This window comes from Dendrobates tinctorius, unplaced genomic scaffold (genome assembly GCF_039654945.1).
Source record: "Dendrobates tinctorius isolate UK_male_01 unplaced genomic scaffold, ASM3965494v1 ptg000144l, whole genome shotgun sequence".
NCBI classification, from domain to species: domain Eukaryota; kingdom Metazoa; phylum Chordata; class Amphibia; order Anura; family Dendrobatidae; genus Dendrobates; species Dendrobates tinctorius.
In genome coordinates this window covers 1303966-1330891 of record NW_027361811.1, presented here as the reverse complement: position 1 = coordinate 1330891, position 26926 = coordinate 1303966, and the positions used below count along the sequence as shown (strand labels likewise).

Sequence of the window (26926 nt, the reverse complement as noted above, 5' to 3'; positions counted from 1 at the left end):
CAGTGGAGTCAGTAATTCAAACATCCGACTCCCCAGCAGTGGTCACTACTGAGCATGTACATAAAGTGCAGCACAGATTCATCTCAGCTAAAAGGCTAGATCAGGAATAGGATATTTCATAACTTTCCCAAATTATGGAAAAATTTACAGCACGTACTACATTGAAAGACTGTACCCAATTTATTAGATACTAGCCTGAAGATCCCGGCGTTGCCTGGGCATAGTAACCAACTGTGGTTAGTTATAACAAATTATAATGATTATATTGCGCATAAAAACATTTCACATCATATATTCAACACTACTGATTTGCAACACAAATTAACTAAACAATTACCCAAGTATTGATAGTATTTTATTTTCAACTCATTCATGAGCCTTTTGGTAAATTTGTGTATCTGTGTATCTAACCCTATCCTGTGTGATAATGTCTGATGAGCTGTGTACAAAATCCTCTCCTGTGTGATACTTTCTGCTGAGCTGTGTATCTAATCCTATCGTGTGTTACTGACTGCTCAGTCTTGTATCTAATCCTATCCTGTGTGATACTGACTGCTGAGCAGTGTATCTAATCCTATCCTGTGTGATACCGTCTGCTGAGCCGTGTATGTAACCCTATCCTGTTTGATACTGACTGCTGAGCCGTGCACCTAATCCTATCATGTGTGTTACTGACTGCTGAGCTGTGTATCTAATACTATTCTGTGTGATACTGTGTGCTGAGCTGTGTATCTAATCCTATCCTGTGTGATACTGTCTGCTGAGCCGTGTATCTATTCCTATCCTGTGTGATACTGACTGCTGAGCTGTGTATCTAATCCTATCCTGTGTGATACTGACTGCTGCGCCGTGTGTCTAATCCTCTCCTGTGTGATACTGACTGCTGAGCTGTGTATCTAATCCTATTCTGTGTGCTACTGACTGCTGAGCCGTGTATCTAATCCTATCCTGTGTGATACTGACTGCTGAACAGTGTATCTAATCCTATCCTGTGTGATACTGTCTGCTGAGCCGTGTATCTAAAGCTATCCTGTGTGATACTGACTGCTGAGCCGTGTACCTAATCCTATCATGTGTGTTACTGACTGCTCAGCCGTGTATCTAATCCTATCCTGTGTGATACTGACTGCTGAGCTGTGTATCTAATCCCATCCTGTGTGATACTGACTGCTGAGCCTTGTATCTAATCCTTTTCTGTGTGATACTGTCTGCTGAGCCGTGTATCTAATCCTATCCTGTGTGATACTGTGTGATGAGCTGTGTATCTAATCCTATTCTGTGTGATACTGTCTGCTGAGCTGTGTATCTATTCCTATCCTGTGTGACACTGACTGCTGAGCTGTGTATCTAAACCTAACCTGTGTGATACTGACTGCTGACCTGTGTATCTAAACCTATCCTGTGTGATACTGACTGCTGAGCCATGTATCTAATCCTATCCTGTGTGATACTGACTGCTGAGCCATGTATCTAATCCTTTTCTGTGTGATACTGTCTGCTGAGCCGTGTATCTAATCCTATCCTGTGTGATACTGTGTGATGAGCTGTGTATCTAATCCTATCCTGTGTGGTACTGTCTGCTGAGGCGTGTATCTATTCCTCTCCTGTGTGATACTGACTGCTGAGCTGTGTATCTAATCCTGTCCTGTGTGATACTGACTGCTGAGCCGTGTATCTAATCCTATCCTGTGTGATACTGACTGCTGAGCTGTGTATCTAATCCTATCCTGTGTGATACTGACTGCTGAGCCGTGTATCTAATCCTATCCTGTGTGATACTGACTGCTGAGCTGTGTATCTAATCCTATCCTGTGTGATACTCACTGCTGAGCTGTGTATCTAATCCTATCCTGTGTGATACTGTCTGCTGAGCCGTGTATCTATTCCTCTCCTGTGTGATACTGACTGCTGAGCTGTGTATCTAATCCTATCCTGTGTGATACTGTCTGCTGAGCCATGTATCTATTCCTATCCTGTGTGATACTGTCTGCTGAGCCGTGTATCTAATCATATCCTGTGTGATACTGCTGAGCCGTGTATCTATTCCTCTCCTATGTGATACTGACTGCTGAGCTGTGTATCTAATCCTATCCTGTGTGATACTGACTGCTGAGCTGTGTATCTAATCCTGTGTGATACTGACTGCTGAGCTGTGTATCTAATCCTATCCTGTGTGATACTGCTGAGCCGTGTATCTAATCCTATTCTGTGTGATACTGACTGCTGACCTGTGTATCTAATCCTATCCTGTGTGATACTCACTGCTGAGCCGTGTATCTAATCCTATCCTGTGTGATACTGTCTGCTGAGTCGTGTATCTATTCCTCTCCTGTGTGATACTGACTGCTGAGCTGTGTATCTAATCCTCTCCTGTGTGATACTGACTGCTGAGCTGTGTATCTAATCCTCTCCTGTGTGATACTGACTGCTGAGCTGTGTATCTAATCCTCTCCTGTGTGATACTGACTGCTGAGCTGTGTATCTAATCCTATCCTGTGTGATACTGGGCTCCCCCTGCAGTCTGTGTCAGAGGGTGGTCTGTGTTGACACGGTAATAAATTGTGTTATTTCCAGCTTTACAGAAGGACGATAACACCATAGAAATGATAAGAATAATAGGCAAAATTGTTTGGTGAATTGGAACACGCGGGGTTAAAATTTCACCTCACAACATAGCCTATGACGCTCTCGGGGTCCAGATGTGTGAATGTGCAAAATTTTGTGGCTGTAGCTGCGACGGTGCAGATTACAATCCCGGACATACACACAAACATTGAGCTTTATACATTAGATTTTCGGAGTCAGTCCATTTTATACCGAGTCCGACTCCATCACTTCGACTGCAGCCTTGAATATAGGAGAAGTTCAAAATTAGGCCAAATGGTATGTAAATTTGAAAGGATTGCCTGGGATTTTAAGCATAACAGAGAAAGGTGATAACATTAAAAACAAAAAAAACAATATTTAGCCAAAGGTTTGGTACAGTTGATGCTGCATTTCTCATCCGTCTTTGTTTACCTTTTGTTTTTGAAATGGGAAAATAAACTATGCATAATCCAGAAAAAGTTTTGGTTTTATTTGCTTATAAAATAGAGTAACTAGAACGACACTATTTGCCTTTATGGATAACATTTTATTACAGCTTTCCATGTGTAATAGTTTAAAAATATTGCTGCCATTTCTGCATCATTAATATCCCTATAGAATAAGCTCCAGTGTTCACAGTAACTTTAGGAGCACTTGGGTCACTGCTGTCCTGTGGTTCATTTACAGGTCCTTCAGCAGCTCCTAAATCACTGCAGAAAAAACAAGGACAAGGTTCTTCTTTTCTCCTTCTCTACAAAGGTGAGCACCATATGATGTCCGCCATGGTTGGTTGCCTGGGCCATAACTTCGGATTGATAAAGCAAATAATCTGTCTGCAACAGATGTCGGGCACATTGCGATGTGGCGGTCAGTAGAGTCCCAATGCTTTTCTTACTTGGTAAAATGAATGACTTGTATGACAATATATTTTTGTGTACCTCATCCTTTTTTTTCTTCTTTGCCATCTGTACCTAATCTGTAATGATTAGGTAAGTACTGGCTGCTGTAAAATGGTATTAGACTCAGCAAATAAAGATTATATTTTATGTCAATCTACCTAGATGTCAAGATCTCTGCTTGTAGTATTTCAGTAGAAAACGTCTGTCCAGTAATCTCAATAATGGCCCAAAAATAGTATTGTAGGCACTTTGGTACAATTACAAAAAACCTATAAAGGAAAGGAAGCTGATGCCCAATCAAATCAGAATATTTTTTGTTAACCCCTTAACGACCACCGATACCAGTTAAGGGTACTTATGCCACAGCGCTGCTTTTTAACGGCTCTGAGAAATAAGTGTATAGCACCCCCCCAGAGTCGGAATTTTTACAGGGTCTCAGCTACTGGGGGTAGCTGAGACACCAGAGAACATGATTCTATCCCGCTGTTTCAATCACCATTATTAATGGTATAACGGCGACCGCGAAAAAAAAAAAGTCAGATTTTCCATTTAATTTCTCTCTCCTCTGATGTGATCGCATATCAAAGGAGAAAGGGTCCCCGGTACCTTTGGTGTCCCTGCAATCCCCTATGAAGTCTCCTGGGCTGCCGGCGTCTTCCGGGAGAAAATGGCAGGCGTATGCGTAGTCCGCCCGCCGAGATCTTCCGGCCGGAACCTGGTAGCAAGAGGGATTTTTTCGTATTGGTTCATTTTGATCACTATCACCCTATCACAGTGATCAAAATAAAAAATAGTAAATCAAACCCCCCTTTATCACCCCCCCTTAGCTAGGTAAAAATAATAAAATAAAGAAAAGTATTTCCAGTTTTCCATTAGGGTTAGAGTTGAGCCAAAGTGAGTTGGGCTAACGTGAGTTGGGCTAAAGTTAGTGTTAGGGTTGAGGCTAGGGTTGGGGTTGGGCTAGGGTTAGGGTTGTGGCTCTGGTTGGGATTAGGGTTGGGTGTGTTGGGGTTAGGATTGTGGTTAGGGTTGGGATTAGAGTTAGGGGAGTATTGGGGTTAGGGTTGGAGTTAGAATTGGGGGGGGTTCAACTGTTTAGGTACATCAGGGGGTCTCCAAACGCGACATGGCACCACCATTGATTCCAACCAATTTTGCATTCAAAAAGTCTAAAAATGGTGCTCCCTCCGCTCTGAGCCCTGCCATGCGCCCAAACAATGGCTTTTCCCCCACATATGGGGTATCGGCCTACTCAGGAGAAATTGCAGAACAAACTTGGTGGTCCATTTTCTCCTGATACCCTTGTGAAAATAAAAAAATTGGTTCCAAAGTAAATTTTTTGTGAAAAAAGTAAAATGTTCCTTTTTTCCTTCCACATTGCTTTAGTTCTTGTGAAGCACCTGAAGGGTTAATAAACTTCTTGAATGTGGTTTTGCGTACCTTGAGGGGTGAAGTTTTTAGAATGGTGTCACTTTTGGGTATTTTCTGTTATATTGACCCCTCAAACTCACTTCAAATGTGAGATGGTCCCCAAAAAAATGGTTTTGTAAATTTTGTTTGGAAAATGAGAAATCGCTGGTCAAATTTTAACCCTTATGACGTCCTAACAAAAAAAAATTATATTTCTAAAATTGTGCTGTTGTGAAGTAGACATGTGGGAAATGTTATTTATTAACTATTTTGTGTGACACGACTCTCCGATTTAAGGGCACAAAAATTAAAAGTTTGCCAAATTTCCGTTTTCTTCATAAATAAACGCAAGTTATATCGTAGAAATTTTACCACTAACATGAAGTACACTATGTCATGAAAAAACAGTGGTATCCATTGAAGCGTTCCAGAGCTATAACCTCATAAAGTGACAGTGGTCAGAATTGTAAAAATTGGCTCAGTCGCTAATGGGTTAGTACAAACAATAGACAATAAACACAGATGTGTATATAAAAAGAAAACAAATGCAGAGTATACTACATTACTCAGAAAAATAATTGCAACAATCTTTCCCACATGCGCTCCAAAACAATGGTGGTGCCTAAAAAATATCCGTGCAAGTCAAATATAACTAAATATGTAAATAGAAAGAAAAAGGACATAGTCCTATATAAAAAATATTATAGAGTATAGCTGACTGCTAGGGATGAGCGAACATGCTCGGTGATACTCGAATATCACTCAAGTATCTGGGTTCTCGGACGTGTTCGGCACTCGACGAGCATTGGCTGATGCTCGGAGTTGAAGATCGAATCCTAACCCCACATGTTTGGGGCCTGTTACACAGTCAATAAACATGCGAGGATTGTTTGCAAGTCACTGTAATGCCGAAGACATCTTGGTAGTGGCATCACTGTGATTGGCTGGCAGCGTTACCTCATCAGAGGTAATATGGTACCCATATGCATACCCATTTTGAGTTCCCAAGGGTCTTCTCCTCATAAGTATGTCTCCTAGTGGTCTTGAATGGTTTCATCCAAAATTCCTACAAGCAACTCTTTTCGCATTCTTGGTTTCACTTCTAGAAAAGTGGTCATAATGATGCGGAAGCCTACAGATGTGCCTCCATTGGCCTAATCTAGTTAACAAATCCATTCCCTCCCTCAAAATACTTCATATGTCCAGGAAATGTTCAAGCTTATTTGAGAGGGTCTGGTCACTCTGGCTTGAGTCTGGGGTTACAACAGGGGGTGTATATTTATTCCATTTGTCTATATGTTGCTGAGAAGGTTGAGTTTCTGTTACCATACTATTAATAATGACAAAAGTGAAACTATATCTGTTTATTATTTTTCTCCCTCGTCTCATTGGGGGGCACAGAGACTGTGGGTGTATGCTACTGCCGTCTGGAGGCTGACACTAGGTATACAAAAAACAAGTTAGCGCCTCCTCCGCCGCATACACCCTCGCCCCGATAGCGGGCGGAAACCAGTTTTTTGCTTAGTGTCTTTTGGAGGCACACGCAGTCTGGATCTCTCCAGACTATTTTTTTTTCTTCTCTCGCTATGAAGAGGAGACAGGGGCGACGGATCCTATAGTAAGGGTCCGATCTCCCCAAACCAGCAACGGGCGAGCACGCGTTGAGTATCGCCTCCGCGTATCCTTTCCCGCACCGAGGGACATCTCTGGGACTTTTCCCCAGACATCTATTTTTTCTTTGCTTTTTATTTTATGAAGATAAGACAGGGGCAACGCATCCTATTGAAAGGATCCGATTTCCCCAAACCAGCAACGGGCGACCACGTGCAAGTGTCCCTCCACGTTTCCTTTCCCGCGACGTGGGACACTATGCCAGACTTAGCCCTGTCCACCCCTAGGTATCGAAACCATGGGCTTGCACAGAGGCACAAGACTAGTCTGTGCGGCCCCCACTGCTCCACCAACGCACGACGGCGTTGCTGCATGGCGGCGGACGGTCCCACTCCTCGCCTCTACAAGGCGGACGGAGCTAGAGTGCCTGCACCGTCCTAAACGGAAATACCTCAGGTGCTGGCTATCGAGTGCAGGTATGAGCTGGAGAGGGCCCTGGGCAGCGTTTTTTTGAGCCAGGGATAGTAGTCAGCCTCGGCTCACCCCCGGGTGGAGAGGAGTCAGGCGGCCATTCGGCGGGGGGGGAGGACAGTCTTCAGAATGGCTAAAGCCCGGGTAGTCTCAAATCGCATTACCCCCCCTCCTTCCCTCCGCTCCTCTATCCTTCCTCGCTCCTTCACTTCCCCTCCTCCCTCCTAGTACCGGTGCGGTCCGGGAGACTCAGTGGGCCCCGGGCAGCCGCCAGCAGACGGATCGGCATTGGGACCGGATCGCCGGGGTAGCGGTCCGCGGGCATACCAAGCGGACGGGCCGTCTCTAATTTAGCCCGCGGCTTCGGCCTGGGCCGCGGGTGGAAGTTCCGCCCTGGGCGCGACGTCATCCGGCGCCGACCCCCATGACCAGGGCAGGTGCCGGATAAAATTGAGGCCCCGGCTGCAAAGCAGGGTAGACCGCGATCAGGAGAAGATTCGCAGCTTACCCAGGAATGAAGCAGCAGGCAGACTGCAGGAGCATGGGGAGAGACACGCTGGAGCGGGTAAGTGCGACCCCCGTCCCGGAGCCACACTAAGGCATTACAGGGTTACCCTCCTCCTCCTCTCCCATCAAACCTTAAAAGAAAAAAGTTTTTTTTTTTTTGGCCTACTCCAGCAGTATGTCTGGAAAAGGAAAAACGCACACGTTCCTTTATGCCACATGCGTTTCCTGTGGGGTTATGTTCCCACGAGTTTAGACTGTTAAGTTATGTGAAGCCTGTGACTCCGAACGCGCCCAGGAGCCCTCCCCTGCGACAGAGCCCAGGGGTCTGGATCCCCCGGAATGGGCGTTATCACTCTCTCGGTCCATGGTTTCCCTTATGAAGGCGATTGAGACCCTTCAGGCCCCGGATAGGGGTAGAGACGACGGCTCGCCTGTTTGGGAGGCGAGAGCCTCCGGCCTGCAGGGGCCGCACTCTCTCTAGGCAGACGCATAGGAAAAGAACCCATACTGCGTCTCCAGGCCCCTCCGGTGCTTCAGCATCCGCGAGTGCGGCGTCTCGCTCACAGTCACCATTTTCTGGGAGCGAGCAGAGTTCAGGTGATGACGTGGAGGAATCCTTGGACCTGGATACCCCGGGGTATCGGGAGACGGTAGACAGTCTTATTGAAGCTGTCAATCAGACTGTGGGTATTGAGGATGATGTCTCCCTAACCACAGGTCATAAAGTATCCTTTAAGAAGGCCAGGAGACCACATAGAGTGTTTAGCACTCATCCTGAGTTCGAGGACATAGTGCAGCGGCACAGAGAACGTCCAGACAAACGTTTTTCAGGACAAAAAACGCTAGAAACGAGATATCCGTTCGCATCAGAGCTCTGTAAGAAATGGGCAGAATCTCCGGTGGTGGATCCTCCAGTGTCACGCCTGGCCTCAAGATCCTTGTTGTCAGTACCTAGTGGTTCTTCCATTAAGGACCCCACGGATCGACTCATAGAAGGTTTAGCTCGCTCGGTGTATGAGGCATCGGGGTCCGCGCTCTTTCCTTCTTTTGCGGCAACATGGGTAGCCAAAGTCATGAGGTCGTGGTCAGATTCTTTGAATAAGGTCCTACAGGATAGAGAATTGCCAACGGAAGTGGCTGAGATAGCAAGTCAGATCGCGATGGCGGGTGACTATTTAATTAATGCATCTTTGGATGCGGCTAATTGCGCGGCACTAGCGGCGGCAAATGCAATCGCCATTAGGAGAGCCTTGTGGTTAAGGCTATGGCGGGCTGATTCGATTTCTAAGAAGTCTTTGACTTCCCTGCCTTTTCAGGGTAACCGGCTATTTGGGGAGAAATTAGACAAACTCATTTCAGACGCTACAGGGGGAAAAAGCAGCTTTCTTCCAAAACATAAGATTAAACTGCCATTTCGTCAACCTCAGGCACGCTTTCGAGCATATCGCACCCCCGGGTGGATGGCAGCGGCCAGTACCTCCGCCCCAGCTCGCTATAACCAAGACAAAGAGCATCAGGTCACGTATAAAGCCAACCCGCTGGGTAGGATGCGGGGCCGCCCGCCCAGGTCAAGGGGGGCCAGGTTCCAGAAGCCCTCAGCAAAATGACTCAAGGCTTCCGGTACCCGAGGACAGCAGAGTAGGCGGACGTCTGCTCAGGTTCTGCCGCGTCTGGGTCGCAGTGGCGCGCGACGCATGGGTGGCAGAATTGGTGTCGTCCGGGTACAAAATAGAATTTGTCAAAGATCCGCCAAGACCATTTTTTCTTTCCCGGCTTCCCAAAACGGAATCCCGGGAAGAGGCATTGCTAGGGGCCATCGAGGTGCTGCAGCGCAACGGGGTCATTGTCCCTGTACCAGAGTGCGAAAGAACCCAAGGATTTTATTCCAACCTGTTCGCGGTCCCCAAGAAGGACGGAACAGTAAGGCCGGTTCTGGGCCTAAAGCTCCTGAACAGGTTCATCAGGTTCAGGCATTTTCGCATGGAATCTCTCGGTTGGTCATATCGTCCATGGAGCAGGGAGAATATTTGGCCTCGATCGATGTCCAGGATGCCTACCTGCACATCCCTATTTTTCCCCCGCATCAAAAGTTCCTACGGTTTGCAATCGATGGGCAGCATTTCCAATTTGTGGCCCTACCTTTCGGGTTGGTCACGGCCCCCAGGATATTCACAAAAGTGATGGCTGTCGTCATGGCCATTCGACATTCTCGGGGCATAGTGGTTTTGCCGTACTTAGACGACCTCTTAGTAAAGGGTCCGTCCTTTCAGGCATGCGAGGAAAATGTCAGCATCACACTGGATACCCTATCTCGTCTAGGATGGTTGGTCAACGGGAAGAAGTCATCCCTTACCCCAGCTCAGAGGATTCTATTCCTAGGGATGATTTTCAACACTTCCCGAGGGTTGGTAATTCTCCCTCAGGACAAGGCTCGGGCTCTCTGGCAGGGAGTTCGAAGTCTTCAACAACCAGGCCCTCACACTATCCGGTTCGGGATGAGGGTTCTAGGGAGGATGGTGGCGGCGATGGAAGCAATTCCGTTTGCTCAATTTCATCTTCGTCCCCTGCAGCATGCTCTCTTAGCATCTTGGGACAGGAGTCCGTTCTCGCTCGATCATCAGTGCAAGTTGTCCTCTCAAGTCCGACGGGCACTTCAATGGTGGACGCGCGACTCCTCTCTTCGTCAGGGGAAGCCCTTTCCCCCAGATTAATGGTTAGTGATCACAACCGATGCGAGTCTTTTCGGTTCGGGGGCTATCTTCCGCCATCACACGGCCCAGGGGCAATGGTCGCCTCAGGAGGCACATCTCCCTATCAACTTGTTGGAGATTCGAGTGGTGCGGTTGGCACTGCAGCATTTTCAGCACTTGCTAGCAGGACACCCAGTCCGAGTTCAATCAGACAACGCCACGGCAGTGACGTACGTGAATCACCGGGGAGGCACTCGCAGCAGGGCAACCATGCGCGAGATAGAGCATGTACTCCGTTGGGCCGAGAGGCACCACTCGATAATCTCAGCAGTTCACATACCAGGCGTGGAAAATTGGGCAGCAGATTTCCTAAGCCGGCAAGGTGTCGCGGCCGGGGAATGGTCCCTGCACCGCGAGGTCTTCCAGCAGATTTGCCAACGGTGGGGGACTCCGAACATGGATCTGATGACCTCCAGGGAGAACGCCAAAGTGGGCACGTTTGTCGCTCGGTCTCAGGACCCGCGAGCAATCGCAGTGGATGCGTTGGTCATACCATGGAACCAGTTTCAGCTCCCGTACCTGTTTCCCCCAAGGCCACTTTTCCTGAGGGTCATCAGAAAGATCAAGACAGAGGGGGTCCCGGCAATTCTGCTGGCCCCAGACTGGCCCCGTCGAGTATGGTATGCGGATCTAGTGCAGCTCCTCACAGACGTGCCTTGGCGTCTACCGGAACGACCAGACTTACTGTCCCAGGGGCCGATCTGCCACCCGAACTTAGGGGCCCTGGGTTTCACGGCATGGCCGTTGAATCTTGGATTCTGACCCAGGTGGGGTTTGGGCGTGAAGTGGTTGCTACAATGGTTAGCGCCCGGAAGCCGGCCTCGGCGAGAATTTATCATAACACTTGGAAAGTTTTCTTTCATTGGTGTCAAGAACACGGGGTTGCGCCATTATCCTTCTCGGTCCCCAACATCCTGGCTTTTCTTCAGTCCGGCCTAGACGCAGGGTTGGCTCCGAGTTCCCTTAGGAGGCAGATATCGGCCTTGTCGGTCCTTTTCCAGCGAAAGATCGCTACCAATATGCAGGTCAGGACGTTCATTCAAGGGGTCTCTCATTTGGTACCCCCCTTTAGAGCACCCATAGACGCCTGGGACCTTAACCTGGTCCTGAGTGTCCTGCAGGAAGCCCCGTTTGAACCATTACAGGAAATTTCATTGCCATATCTCTCCAGTAAGGTTGTATTCTTGGTAGCCATAACTTCCATTAGGCGGGTCTCGGAGTTGGGAGCATTATCTTGTAGAGCTCCATTTCTGACTTTTTTAAGGATAAGGTAGTCCTTAGACCACCGCCGCCTTTTCTGCCAAAGGTCGTGTCCTCTTTCTATATTAATGAGGACATTGTTCTGCCTTCATTTTGTCCAGCGCCAGTACACAGAGTGGAAAGGGCGCTCCAAATGTTGGATCTGGTAAGAGCTCTCAGGAGGTACGTGGCAAGAACAGCACCTTTTCGCCAGACAGACTCGTTGTTTGTGATTCCCGAAGGGCGCAGGAAGGGGCTCGCAGCCTCACGGTTGACCATAGCCAGATGGATTCGCCTAACTATTCAGGAGGCTTACCGTATTAGAGGCACACCGATTCCAACAGGGATAGGGGCGCACTCTACTCGGGCAGTGGGCGCCTCTTGGGCGCTCCGGCACCAGGCTTCGGCAGAGCAGGTATGCAAAGCAGCAACCTGGTCCAGCCTGCACACTTTTTGTAAGCATTACAATGTGCATACTCAGGCCTCGTCGGATGCGAGCCTGGGTAGAAAAATTCTCCAAGCAGCAGTGGCACACCTTTAGACAGGAGGGCATGCAGCTTGGATCGGTGAGTTGTCCTCCCTCCCAGGGACTGCTTTAGGACGTCCCACAGTCTCTGTGTCCCCCAATGAGACGAAGGAGAAACATGGATTTTTGTGAGTACTCACCGTAAAATCCTTTTCTCCGAGATGCTCATTGGGGGACACAGCACCCACCCTGTTAGCCAGTTGGCTCTTGTTTATTTAATTACTATAATTCCTTTTTTAATGTAGGGTGGTCCTTCTTCAGACATATGACTTTGTGCATTAAGGCTAATTTGTTTTTATGTCCTCCTACTGCTTTTGCACTAAACTGGTTTCCGCCCGCTATCGGGGCGAGGGTGTATGCGGCGGAGGAGGAGCTATCTTGTTTTTTGGATACCTAGTGTCAGCCTCCAGACGGCAGTAGCATACACCCACAGTCTCTGTGTCCCCCAATGAGCGTCTCGGAGAAAAGGATTTTACGGTGAGTACTCACAAAAATCAATGTTTTTTCCTTATTGTTAGTTTTATATTATAATAAATAAAAACGTAAAAAAATAAATATCCATTTGGTATTGATGTAAATTGTACCAACCCAGAGAATTAGTTTACCAAGTTATTTTTATTAGACAGTACTGTAAAAATGAAGTCCACGCAACAAATTGTTTTTTCCCCCCATCTTTCTCCATTTCACCAACTGATTGGCTGCAGCGGTCATATGGCATAAAGTCACATGATCGTTGGGGGACACGGCAACGACTTGGAAGCAGTGGACATTGTCCAGGAGAGGACAAACCTGTAATTCTCAGTTCTTTTCTTTGTGATTTCCGTGAAAAACAGGATACGTTGCACCAAAGGCTTAGGTTGCATTCAACAGACCCTATTGTTCACGTCTCAGGAGGCAGGTTCTGCGACAGGCTCGTGAATGATCCTTTATTGGACATGTGCACATGGGCTCTCTGGCTTTCAAGATGAATTCTGCATTTGGCGTTTAGTTACCCACTTCACAAAAAATAACCGAGATTGAATCTGCTCATTGGATTATATATTTTTTTCAGCTGCTTAATGTGTTGGAACGATACTGCATGGCATCAGGACTAGAATATCGGAGGCTTGATGGAGGCACAAAGGCCAAAGACAGACTCAAAATAGTGAAGGAATTCAATAGCATCCAAGATGTGAATATTTGCTTAGTTTCCACCATGTGAGTAGAACTTTTCTTTCTTTTTTACTCTCACACAAATGTAAACCGCTTTGTCAATTATGTTTTAAAGAAGAACTCCCACCAAACCTTGTATTGCTTTTTATTTATTGCCTGGGTAAATGTATATGTAATTTGTAGTGTAAGTGCAGTAATATATTCTCACCGTTTGTCTTCTTACCCTGCACGAGGAAGCTTATCCTCTAGTAATAATCTCCTACTGATAAAACACTGATTGTTTTGAAACACAGCCTAATAAGTGACACATCACTGTAATCAGGTTCTTTGCCCCTACATCTTGGTTTCATGGTTTGTAAAGTTGGATATAGAATTAAGTTCAACCTATTTACTAACATGTTGATCCAAAAAAGGCAAAAACCTCATGGGGCAGACACTAATCTATTCTATTATTTCTAAGCACTGTTTTTCGGTGATTACTTTGTATCTCCGTTCATACTGCACCCACACACAGAAATGATACACCATTTGAAAGGTAAACTTGCCCCATTCAGCAAGAAAATAGCCAAACAAACCACACATCCATGATTTGATCACAAAATACAGTTTAAACATTAATTTTCATAAACCTGCAGTAAGGAAAAATAACCTGCAGGTGGCACCACACTACCCCAAAACACACCACCACAAAGCTGCTTACAGACATCACAAACAAATGCAAACATTTGCCTTGGGGGCTTTCCAGCTTGCCAAACTGCTTACCCAGCCTATTTCAGCCAAATTGGAGGATTACACATTTCACTGCAGGGGAATCACATATGCAAACACATTTCTAAACATGCAGTGCTTATTGAATTACACACTTGCTTCGTTCATACTTGACCCACACAAACAAATGATAGACCATTTGAAAGGTCAAATGACCTGCAAGTGGCAGGACACTACCCCAAAGCACACTAACACAAAGCTGCTTACAGACATCACAAACAAATCCAAACATTTGCCTTGGAGTCTTTCCAGCTTGCTCAAGTGCTTGGCCAGTCTATTTCAGGCACATTGGAGGATTACAGACTTCACAGCAGGTAAATCACATATGCAAACACATTTGTAAACATGCACTGCTTTTTCAGTGATTACTTTTGTAAGAAAAAGTTCTATTGAGAGCTGGAAGAGTCGGGAAGAAGTTCCACAGACGATCTCTTATCAAGCTGAGGTTGAAGGTTTATTCGGAGATACACGGCAAAAGAGATACAGAATAACAGAGGAGTTGGAATATGCGGGCAAAAACAGGAATACAGACAGGCAGAGATTCGCTAGGAAGTCTGGCAATGATAAGGCTCTGTGCCCTGGCCATGGTGAGGCACAGTGGCATGATGGCGATGGAATGGCCCCGATCGACAGTAACAGGGGCTTCTTATACATTACCAGAACAAAGAAAGCTGCATTTTGCCGCAGAGGGCGTTAACATTATAATTCTAAGGCGTTTTCATGTAATCTACAGAAACGTGGTTTAGAACAGAGAATATAATGACATAATACAAAGATATTAATTAACATTTCTCCAAGCAACACTAAAACCCGTAAGTCATTGGTATCTATGGCTACTGTCTTAAAATCTTATCATTGTCTCCAGTCTAGGTCCCTAAATTCTTACATCCTGACATTTTAACTACTCTACACTTCGCTACCACACTATCACGTATAAGCATACTGACCATATATTTGGTGACCTGTGACCCTATTGATTGATCCAATCTTCCTCTACGCACATCGGCTGAGGTTGCTAGGAGACATGATCTCATTTTCCATCCTCATTTAGTACATTTTATCAGCTCTTTTGTAAAAGTTGAATCTTCTCTAACTTTCAACAAAATGGCTGCTAGAGACAATCATGGCCGCTCAGTATATTATGGCTGACCATTCTCTTACAAGTCCCCCTCTTGTACTCTATCCAGAGTACAACATACAGGACTGTAATATTCATGGGTGAATTACTGAAAATAAGAATATGGAGGTAATTCAGCACTTTATGCACGTGTGTGTGTAAGGCAAAAGTCCCTAAAAATAGAACAAACACATAATAAAAAAAATAATTCAAATAGTCCCGAAAAAAAATAAGTTGCACAATAGTCAAGTCTTTTGGTCTATTTCTTCTCATTCTTTGTCTTCTGGATGTTCCTGATCTTCTCCCCCTCTCACACTATCAGAGTCCCACTGTATAGTGTGAAACATCTTCTCCTGATCATCCAATAGGTTCACGGTCCCAGGAGTCGAATATGAAAATCTTCAGCTGACCTGGAGGAAATAGAAAAAAAAAGCGGAGTATCAGTCCTTACCAGAAATCTCAGTAAAATAATTAAGAAGTCTACACTGATTGATATGAACCATTTTAATCACCTTTTTAGCTTGAAAATTTGAGCAAAGACTTAACCATTGTTGTTGGGATGTAAAGCACTAGTCTATCATTAACCCGTTTGTAGTACAAGCACTCCCCCTCAATGGGCAGGGACTCAAGGGAATTGAACAGAGATGAGTCTCCATCCTTCTCCTGTGCTTTTACGAGATATTGAAGAGAAGAATAAACAAGGGGGGGGCTCTCGGGGGTTTTTTTAGTAACTGCAGCGATGACTTCTTGGGGATATTTGTCCTCGCCTGTGAGTGCAGCTTCCCTGGCTGCGTGATCTACATATGCATTACCAAGGATGTGAGGGTCAGGAATTAGCCTTTGGTGTCCTTTAATTTTTGCAGAAGGACCATAATTTTGGGAATTCTTTACCCCGTTGCTCAATTTGTTTTAGAATGTCTGCATGCTGCAAGGGCTTGTTCTGAGAATCAACCATCCCCCTAAGGGCCCATACATTAAGATATAGAGTGAGTGACGACACGACATATGCGCTATCACTGAAGATATTCATTGGCTCTGGACACACGAGAATGACCTGTAGAGCTGCTTCCAACTCAGCTCTTTGAGCGGAGCAATGACCAGGGAGTTTATACTGCAGCAGCAATGGCTTAGCTGGAAACCACACAGCGAAGCCTGTGACGTAATGCCCCTCATGCCAATAGCGAGCTCCGTCAATATAGGCACAAGGGATTCCCTCTTGAAAGTCTGCTCGGAAGGGAGAGGGAGTAACATTAGCCTGTTCAATTTGACAATCGTGAGTTTTTCCTGCACACTGCATCATCTGGGCTAAGTGATATTTCTCACCCACTTCGACTTGTAAGTCTCTAGTCTCAAAATCAATGATCCATTGGGCCATTCTCTGTGAATTAATACCTGAAGCTTTTCCCTTCAGCAAAGTTTTTAAGGTGACATGCGGGGTATGTAAAATTAAAGGAGCAAATCCCACTATATGTCTCACTTGATTCATAGTCCAGTGCACGCCCAGTAGGTGCTTCATGCACTGAGTGAATCCTTTTTCCACGGGGGTAAGCAACCTAGAGTAGTAACCTAGGGCATACAACTGACTAGACACTTCTGGGCTTTCTTTGGGCCATTTTTGTAGAAGCACAGAAGAAATAGAGATATCACCGGTGTGAGTCTGAATGTAGAAAGGCTGGGAAGGGTCAGGGTTAATCAATGCAGTAGCTGCCGTAAGGGCGCGCTTCAATCCCTCAAAAGCCTGTAAGGCGGCTCCCTCTACATTAACAGGGTCAAAGTCATTATCAACATTTTTCAATAAATCATACAGTGGTTTAGCCAAATAAGCAAAATCTTCAATGAATTCTCTGGAAAAATTAATAAGACCCAAAAATTTTCTGAGTTCAGTAATATTAGTTGGTATGGGGACAGCCTGAATAGCTTTAACCCTATCATGCATGGGCTTCTTTCCTTCTGCTGAGACAGACACACCCAGAAATTAAACCTCTGATTTCATCAATTGTACTTTATCTAGACTCATTTTGAGTCCTGCCTCTTGTAAAGCCTGACAAACATTTTCAAGGGTTTCTCTGTGTTCACATTCATCGACAGTTTGAATCAATAAATCATCCACATTCTGTAAGACTTTGTCTCCGTAACCAAGGGATTCTAACATCTGAGCCAATGCCTGATGGAAATACACAGGAGAACTGTGAAATCCCATGGGCAACCGCGTGCGAAGCGGAGTGCAGATTCAGGTGTTAGGGGTACTGAGAAAAAGCCATTTGCAATATCCAAACAAGAAAATACCTTACAATCACTCCTCAGCTGTGACATAACTTCAGGGACAGATGCAACAAGGTGGGCTGCTGAGGGAGTGTACTTATTTACAAGTCTCAGGTCTACTACCATTCGAAAACTGCCATCTTCCTTTTTTACAGGTAGAATAGGACTGTTACATGGAGAATTACCTTTCACAACAACACCTTGTTTCTCCAATTCACTGACTGCAACCCTTATGTAAGAGATGGCGTCCTCAGGAATACGGTACTGACGCTGGAAAGGTGGCAGTTTTTCACCATCAATTTTAACCTGAGTTTGCATTAACCCACAATCAGTTTTCTTTAAGATCCACAATTCAGGGAACTTTTGCTTCAATTCATTCTTTAAAGCATTATTGTTAGCATTTTCAACATTTTCACCAGTACATACTCCGAAACTAGCAATGGGTAATTTATGACTCTCCTCCTCCTCTTCCACAGGGACAATTACAGAACAGATAGTGGCTTCTTTGTTCCGCCACAAGACTTTGTTACATAAATCAACAACAATTCCCATTGCTCCCAAAACATCAGTTCCCAAAATAGTGTACCGTAACTGTGGGTTTACCCAAAAAGCGCATCGAAGACCCCTTTGCTTCGATCCCCCTGTGTCCTGAAATCTCAGGTTTACTGGATGACTTTTTACTGCTTGAATACAGGAGCCTCCCAAATTCTACCCAAAATGGTAGTCTCAGGCAGTCCAGGGGGTGACTGCAATTTGTGTCGTGTTATTGAAACTGAGGCTCCGGTATCGATGAGGATGTCTTCCCAAGGTAGCCCCTCTATTCTCCCTCTGACATAAGGTCTACCGTCCCTGCCCAGGGAAAGGGGGGCAAGGAGGGTAAGGGGAACAGGGGGAGCACTCCATCAATCAGTGTTACCTGCCGTGGGAAGCCCGAAAAATCCATCATCCCCATCTGGGCACGGCTTCCGTCCAACAGCTGCCACCTCCGCCCCAAAGAGATCCTTAGTCAGGGTCCGGTCCTCATGTTCCCGTAGCTCCGTGATCAGCGGAGCATAGGAACAAGGAGAAGTGACCCCTCCCTGAATAGCATGGACCTCCGGGCGCGGATGAGTGAAAGCTATTGGGGAGGGAGCAGGAGCAGAAGGCTCCTGTGAGACTGGGTTAACCATTTGAAGACCGTTGTACTGCTGATACTGCCTAGGGTCATTCACTGCTGGATACAGAGGTCTAACTCCGAAAGGTGGTCTAGAGAACTCCCTGGGATGTTGGGAGTTAAATGGCTCCCGGGGTCCTCGGGGTATAGTCCTGGCACAAAGTTGGGACAAAAACGTTTAAAGTGTCCCAACTGTCCTCAAAAAATAACACAAGGGAGGACCTCTCATGGGATCCCGTGGGGGCTCTGCCGAACGGGACCTGCCCATTCTCGGCAGCTGCGCATACCCCCCCGGAACTCCTGGCCTCCCTGAATCAACAGATACACCCCAAGGTGAATGGTACGCAAAAACATTGGACTCATCACCCTTCACCTCGGACTGCATCGTCCTAGCAAAACACTCACTTACTTTCCTCCCAATTAGGCAACATTTTTTTAATAAATTTAAGATGGACCAGGAACATTTGGCCTGGGATTTTTTTTTTTTCTCTCGGGGTTGAAGCAGCATCACACCTAACCTAGGGTCTGCATGTGCTGGAGCTGTCAGGACAATATATCTTTCCTCAACTGTGTCTGCATAAGCTGGAGCTGTTGGGACACTATATCTTGTTATGTACTACTTCACTCATTCTCCTAACTCTCTTCTCCAGTCTACAAGTGTATTTACATCAGCACTGTGTTTCGAAGCTGCAGTGTCCATCTGTGACATAACTGCTCTCAGCTGCTGCTGCTCGCACCCCTCCTCTCTGTGCTTCGCTGCTAGCTCCAGCATCTCGCTCAGCTGTTCTGATCTCTCCCTATACGCTGCCCCTCCCCGGCTGATCATGTTAACATATTGCTGTGTAAGCTACCTATCAAGAGCCTGATCAAAAGTTATGACTGTCTTACACAAAGCCACTACTTGGCTATTAGCTTAACCTAGCGAATTTTTTCTATCTAGTTCCCTGTTCTCTGTGGTAAACCATCGCATACAATTTAACCACGTGGTTTCCACATTAACCCCCTCCAGCTGGGGTGTGCCAGCATATTTCTCTGCCTGCTTCCGTAACCACTCCATATTTACAGTGGTCTACAAGGACGAGTTTTACTCTGTCCTAGTATCAACAAATGCAATTTAAGCAAAGTTAGATACTCACACCTCTCAGATGGAAGACCTCGCTGCAGCTGTTTGGGGTCGACCAGATATCAAAAGAGGTGCAGCCGTGATTCCAGCCTCACTCGTTACGCTTGCCAAGCATCTCCCCACGCCCTTTTAAAGCTTCTTGCTACCCGGCACAACAAATTCTCACGTCCTTGTAGATAGCTTCTTCTTAGTTACTCATCTTTTTATAGTCTTTTTCTTTGTCCGTGGTTTTATTATAAAAAAATCGGGCAGGCGGTTTCAGAGCGATCACGAGAGGTTCTCCTTCAGGCTGGCTTCCTTTGACCGGTTTAACGTATGGCCACACGCGTTTCTTTTATTTTTTTCTCTTCCTCTTCCCACCTCCAATCCCTCATCTGCGGCTTCTTCCGGTGGTTCTTCTGGAGGCAGCTCTCCGGAGCCGCTCCTCCTGGCTGGCAATCGCCACTTGTAAGAAAAAGTTCTGTTGAGAGCTGGAAGAGTCGGGAAGAAGTTCCACAGACGATCTCTTATCAAGCTGAGGTTGAAGGTTTATTCGGAGATACACGGCAAAACAGATACAGAATAACAGAGGAGTTGGAATATGCGGGCAAAAACAGGAATACAGACAGGCAGAGATTCGCTAGGAAGTCTGGCAATGATAAGGCTCTGTGCCCTGGCCATGGTGAGGCACAGTGGCATGATGGCGATGGAATGGCCCCGATCGACAGTAACAGGGGCTTCTTATACATTACCAGAACAAAGAAAGCTGCATTTTGCCGCAGAGGGCATTAACATTATAATTCTAAGGCGTTTTCATGTAATCTACAGAAACGTGGTTTAGAACAGAGAATATAATGACATAATACAAAGATATTAATTAACATTTCTCCAAGCAACACTAAAACCCATAAGTCATTGGTATCTATGGCTACTGTCTTAAAATCTTATCATTGTCTCCAGTCTAGGTCCCTAAATTCTTACATCCTGACATTTTAACTACTCTACACTTCGCTACCACACTATCACGTATAAGCATACTGACCATATATTTGGTGACCTGTGACCCTATTGATTGATCCAATCTTCCTCTACGCACATCGGCTGAGGTTGCTAGGAGACATGATCTCATTTTCCATCCTCATTTAGTACATTTTATCAGCTCTTTTGTAAAAGTTGAATCTTCTCTAACTTTCAACAAAATGGCTGCTAGAGACAATCATGGCCGCTCAGTATATTATGGCTGACCATTCTCTTACAACTTTGCCCCACCACACAAATGGTGAGTCACATATGCAAACACATTTGTAAACATGTTCTGCGTTTTTGCTGATTACTTTGCCCCACACACACAAATGATACACCATTTGAAAGGTAAACTTGACCCCTTCAGCAAGAAAAGAGCCAAATAAACCACACATTCATTTTATCACTAAATACAGTGTAAACATTCATTTCCATAAACCTGCAGAAAGACACAATGACCTGCAGGTGGCACCTCAACCAGAAGACTTTTTTGGCCTTTACTTATCAAACCAATTTACTGTATTACCAATCTACATATGTAAATACCTGTCTGTGTTCATCAGCTCATGAATACATTTACATTTGACCAGCTTGCTTTTTCTGAAATTGCCTGTGCCCCCGACGACCAATATGTGAAAATTTGGCACGGGCCAAGCTAGTATTAGGGGAAAAATTCCTTCCTGACTCCATATCATGGTTGCTTTGAGATTACATGGCAAAACCTGCTGACAGATTCCTTTTAACCCTTGTTCATATTTTTATTGTTACTTTTCTTTAGGGCGGGTGGACTTGGACTTAATTTTATTGGAGCAAATGTGGTTGTAGTCTTTGACCCAACTTGGAATCCGGCCAATGACCTTCAAGCCATTGACAGGTAATTTTGTCATTCATTTTGTATACATTCTTGTCCCAGTTTGGGGATTTTCTTTTCAGATTTCATGTGAACTGGTGACTGCTCTAGATTTATTATGGTTTTGTATCCTCACAGAGCTTATCGAATTGGACAGAGTAGAGATGTAAAAGTCTTAAGGCTAATGTCACTGGGGACTTTGGAAGAGATTATATATTTAAGACAGGTTTACAAGCAGGTAAGGTGCCCTCAGTCTCACATCATATACACCGTACGCCATGAAATATATTCAATTGAGCTTTTCAGTGTGAACTTGACATCATTCCTATTTGTATGGAAAACTCGCTGACCAATTTTTTTGGAACCTTCTTCATCAATTCTGTCAGGTTTTTGCTATACTTGCTACCAAAATTAAAGAATCAACTGTGTAACCATGGGATCATATTCAATACATGTCACAATACAGTGTGTCCATAAAGTCATGGTGCGTTTTTTGACTAGTCACTGGAGTCACTGGAAAGCAACAAAAGACACTAGAAATGTGAAATCTGCCCCAAATAAAAGAAAAACTCTCCCGGTTTCATACCTATTCAGTGCAGTTCGATGTGGGCTTCATTTGTTTCCCCACACACACATCCAAATTTGTGGTTGCATGATGTCACAGACCTGGCAGTGTATTAGTCAGATTTCAGTTTATCAGGGGTTAATCTGACTGGAGGCTCCGCAACAGCTTAAATGAGTTTGTGTTGTCTGATTGGTTCTTGTTAACTCTCCCCATGAACAGGTCTGATATGATTGGGCCAGAGAAAGGGCGCCAAAATGTAAACTGTAAAAGTTCACCATGACTTTACGGACACACGGTATATAAAGCCCAATACCATTGCTTCTGTTTCAACTGCAAACCAAGAGGTAGACAAACAAAGTCTAATAATGATACATTATATGTTATTGTCTAGACATTGACCCCTTCACGACATATGACATATATTTACATCATATGTCGTGTCCCTGACTTTGATGCAGGCTCACAAGCTGAAGCCGCATCTTTCCCGACTTATGGCAGCTTTTGCATTTTAAACCGCGATGACATGGGCGTGTGTCATTCCACGCTCTCATTGGTGTGCCCATTAGATGATCGCAGGGCGCCGATGGGTTGTCATGACATGCAGGGGTCTGCTGATTACCCCGTGCCTGTCATTACAGTACCCCTGTGAACACCAGCTCTTGGACGGCATTCATAGGAGATTGTGATTTCTGCTATACCTAACAGTTGTTACGTCGGGGCCACATACGTTGCCTTAGCTCCTGAATCCGCCCTCAGTCTGTATTCTTCTCCCACCCAGGGAAGAGGGGAGTAGTAGTGTACTGTAATACACCAACCAGACTAACTAGGTAATACGAACAGGGGTAATGAAAAACACCCAACATACAAATATACACGCATATACAACAGAGGAATACACAGTGGAGTGGAGGATGGGGTTAAACCAAAGTAGGAGAAGAAAGGGAATTAACACACACTCAAAACCCAGCAACACAGATAAATCCACCAACCTCTTTCTCCAGCAACAACCACCTACAACCTCCACCCATGCAGCAAAAGCTAGCTCTGGTAATGCGTGCTAGCCAGGGCCCAAAGAAATCAGACGCTGCGGTCTTCTGGTTCCTCTCTGTCGCGGTAAACCCATGACAACAGTGCTGATACATTGCTGTGCATAGAACAAGTGATTGGTTGATCACAGCTTCAATTAAATAAAGGAAAAAAAAGTACTTTTTTAAAAACATGAAATAAACAAGTTCAAATCACCGCCCCTTTTGCCACATTGAAAATAGCGCAATTAAACATTATTTTTTTAAATGCACATATTTGGTATCGCTGCTCCAGAAATGTCTGATCCATCAAATATAAAATAAATTAATCCAATCGCTAAACAGCGTAACAAGAAAAATATCAAAACGCCAGAATTCTGGCCGCAATAAGAGGCGATCAAAACATTGTAATGGGATCAATAAAAACGTCAACTGAGGGCACAAAGATAAGCCCTCACACAGCCCCAGATCCTGAAGAGCGAAAACGCTATTGGTCTCGGAGTGTTGCATCAAAAGCAAAAATATTTTCCATACAAATTTCCAAATTTTTTTTCACCACAAATAATTTAAAACATAAACTTTACGCTTGGTATCTGCATACTCGTACTGACCCGAGTCATATTGTAGGTCAGTTTTACCATATAGTCAACATGATAAATAAAAAACAAACAAAAAAGAATTGCACTTTTTTTTGCAATTTCACCGCACATCGTGTTTTTGTCCACGTTTTCCAGTACACTACATGGTAAAGACAATGGGGTCATTCAAAAGCCCTGCAAAAAACAAACCCTCATATGGCTGTATTGACAGAAATATAAAAATGTTATGTCTCATGGAAGAAGGGGGTGTGTGAACACGGAAAAATGAAAAATAGCCTGGGGTGAAGAGGCTAATAAGGTTAATAATCTTTTTATTAAATACCAAATGAAATAGAGAAACTGGCAATATATAGCACTGTTCAAAACTTGTAGGCAAGTATAGAAAGAATAACTAAAATGTAAAGTGTATGAACAAAATCAACACCTAAATCATACTGATATTTGATGTTACCACCCTTTGACTTCAAAACGGCATCAATGCACCAGTTCTTCTAGGTAAACTTGCACAGAGTTTTTGAAGGAACTCTAATAAATGCATTTCTGCTCAACACAATGACGCCAGAACTAACCTATATAATACTATCACACCACCATACTGTTATAGTAGTACTCAGGGCTGTGGAGTCAAAGTTGCTAGTGATGTGCCCACCCTGACTCTAGCTTAAAGAGAACCTGAAACTGATACTTTCTGCACAATCCGTGGCCATCATGTAACAGGTGCTGGCTGTATGAACACAGCCAAGTTTGTTTGACGCTGAACTATGCTTTAAAAGCCACCGGGACCAATAGGCTAGTCAGACAGTTGGATCCCCCTGAGCTTCTCCCCATTTATGGCCCTGGATTTACAGGTTTCTGCCTGTACGTGCCCGAAGGAAGAGACATGTTAATCCAGGGCAGCGGGCCCGGAGGAGCTGCCAAAGACCCACCGGTCCGACAAGTCTATTGCGTGATCTTGGTCCCCGGCGGTTTTTGAAGTATGTTTTTCACTAAAACGGTTCAGAAGACAAACATACCTGGCTGACCTCACACAGCAAGTGCCTGGTACATGCTGACCACGGATTGGGCAGCATGTGTCAGGTTCACTTTAATAAAATGTTAATATTGTAGAATTAATGTATGAATTCTTTACATTTAGAAAAGTTTAGAAACGTAAGCAATACAAATATATGTTATGGACTTCAAACTAAGACCCTTATTTATGAAGAAAAGTGGGATAACCAGTAAATTTTCTACAAGAAAAATTGTAATTACGGTACTAACTATTGTTTTTATGAAAGAGGGGGAGTATGGAAAATAAAGGAGTTGGAACTTTGGCATACCGACTCCACTGTCATACAGAAACATACATCATCCAGAAGCTTCCATAGTAGAAAAAAATATTATATTATTTTTTAGGGGGAGCAGGAAGTTACGTCTGTATGAAGTTGAGCAGCAGATAGCGGTATCTATAATATAACGGGCTAAGCGTCACTCTGTCTGAAGCCTTTATAGACTGCGAAAGCGTGACGCACCTGCGCAGTCTGGCTCCAGACAAAAGAGCATCCAGCGGTGAGGAGTGTGTATGGCGTCGGAGATGGCGGTACTGTGCCATCTCCGGCATCATACTTACATACTTACCTGACCGGGAGGAGCGTTGCCGCAGCGCTTCTCTTCATCCGGAGACCGGGGCAGGAGTGCGGCCGAATCGGGCATGTGCATAGCGCGATCCGGTGCCATTTTACTGAAGACACATTTGCAGTGTGTCTTCAGCAATATGGCGCCGGACAGCGCTATGGGCATGCGCATACTCCGGCGCCAGTCTCCTCCCCCGGCCTCCAGCAGAACGTGACAGCACTGGCGCACAGGAAAGAAGGGTGAGTATAAATAGTTTTTTTTGTATGTGTGTAGTTTAATAGGGGTGAGGGGGACCATGCATACCAGGAAAGGGGGAGAGAGGGGACCATGCATACCAGGATAGTGGGTGAGGGGACTATGCATACCAGTATTGGGGGGTGAGGGGACCATGCATACCACGAAAGGGGAGTGAGGGGACCATGCATACCAGGATTGAGGGTGAGAGGACCATGCATACCAGGATAGGGGGTGAGAGGACCATGCATACCAGGAAAGGGGGGTGAGGGGACCATGCATACCAGGATAGAGGGGAGAGGGGACCATGCATACCAGTATTGGGGGGTGGGGGGACCATGCATAACACAAAAGGGGGGTGAGGGGACCATGCATAACACAAAAGGGGGGTGAGGGGACCATGCATACCACGAAAGGGGGGTGAGGGGGACCATGCATACCATGAAAGGAGGGTGAGGGGACCATGCATACCACGAAAGGGGAGTGAGGTGGCCATGCATACCACGAAAGGGGAGTGAGAGGACCATGCATACCACGAAAGGAGAGTGAGGTGGCCATGCATACCACGAAAGAGGAGTGAGGGGACCATGCATACCACGAAAGGAGGGTAAGGGGACCATGCATACCACGAAAGGAGGGTGAGGGGACCATGCATACCACGAAAGGGGAGTTAGGGGACCATGCATACCACGAAAGGAGGGTGAGGGGACCATGCATACCACAAAAGGGGAGTGAGGGGACCATGCATACCACGAAAGGAGTGTGAGGGGACCATGCATACCACGAAAGGAGGGTAAGGGGACCATGCATACCATGAAAGGGGAGTGAGGGGACCATGCATACCACGGAAGGGGGTGAGGGGACCATGCATACCACGAAAGGGGGGTGAAGGGACCATGTATACCAGGATTGGGGGGTGAGGAGACCATGTATACCAGGATTGGGGGGTGAGGGGACCATGCATACCAGGATTGGGGGGTGAGGGGACCATGCATACCAGGATTGAGGGGTGAGGGGTAGCATGCATACCAGGATTTGGGGGGTGAGGGGACCATGCATACCAGGATTGGGGGGTAAGAAGACCATGCATACCAGGATAGGGGGGATGAGAGAACCATGCATACCAGGATAAGGGGGGTGAGAGGACCATGCATACCAGGATAGGGGGGGTGAGAGGACCATGCATACCAGGATAGGGGGGGTGAGAGGACCATGCATACCAGGATAGGGGGGTGAGGGGACCATGCATACCAGGATTGGGGGGTGAGGGGACCGATCAGGAATAGGGTGCCATGCTTACCAGGATTGGGGGGAGTGAGGGTACCTTGCATACCAGGATAGGGATGAGGGGTGCCATGCACACAGGATAGAAGGGGGGCAGCACATACCAGGATGGGAGACCATATACCAATAAAAATGCTCGCCACTTGGGCGTAGAACGGGTTCATAGCTAGTTACCATAT

The 26926-nt window shown here is 45.7% G+C and overlaps 1 protein-coding gene across 4 annotated transcripts in view; it reads left to right on the top strand.

The window, feature by feature from the left end:
• ERCC6L2 (ERCC excision repair 6 like 2) overlaps positions 1-26926 on the top strand; it is a 243374-nt gene that overhangs the window by 110063 nt on the left and 106385 nt on the right. For all 4 annotated transcript variants that reach the window (XM_073545954.1, XM_073545955.1, XM_073545956.1 and 1 more), the window contains 4 exons: positions 3274-3345; positions 13051-13196; positions 21355-21450; positions 21565-21664. In XM_073545954.1, coding sequence (XP_073402055.1) covers positions 3274-3345; positions 13051-13196; positions 21355-21450; positions 21565-21664 — 414 coding nt within the window. The remainder of the gene's footprint in view (positions 1-3273; positions 3346-13050; positions 13197-21354; positions 21451-21564; positions 21665-26926) is intronic.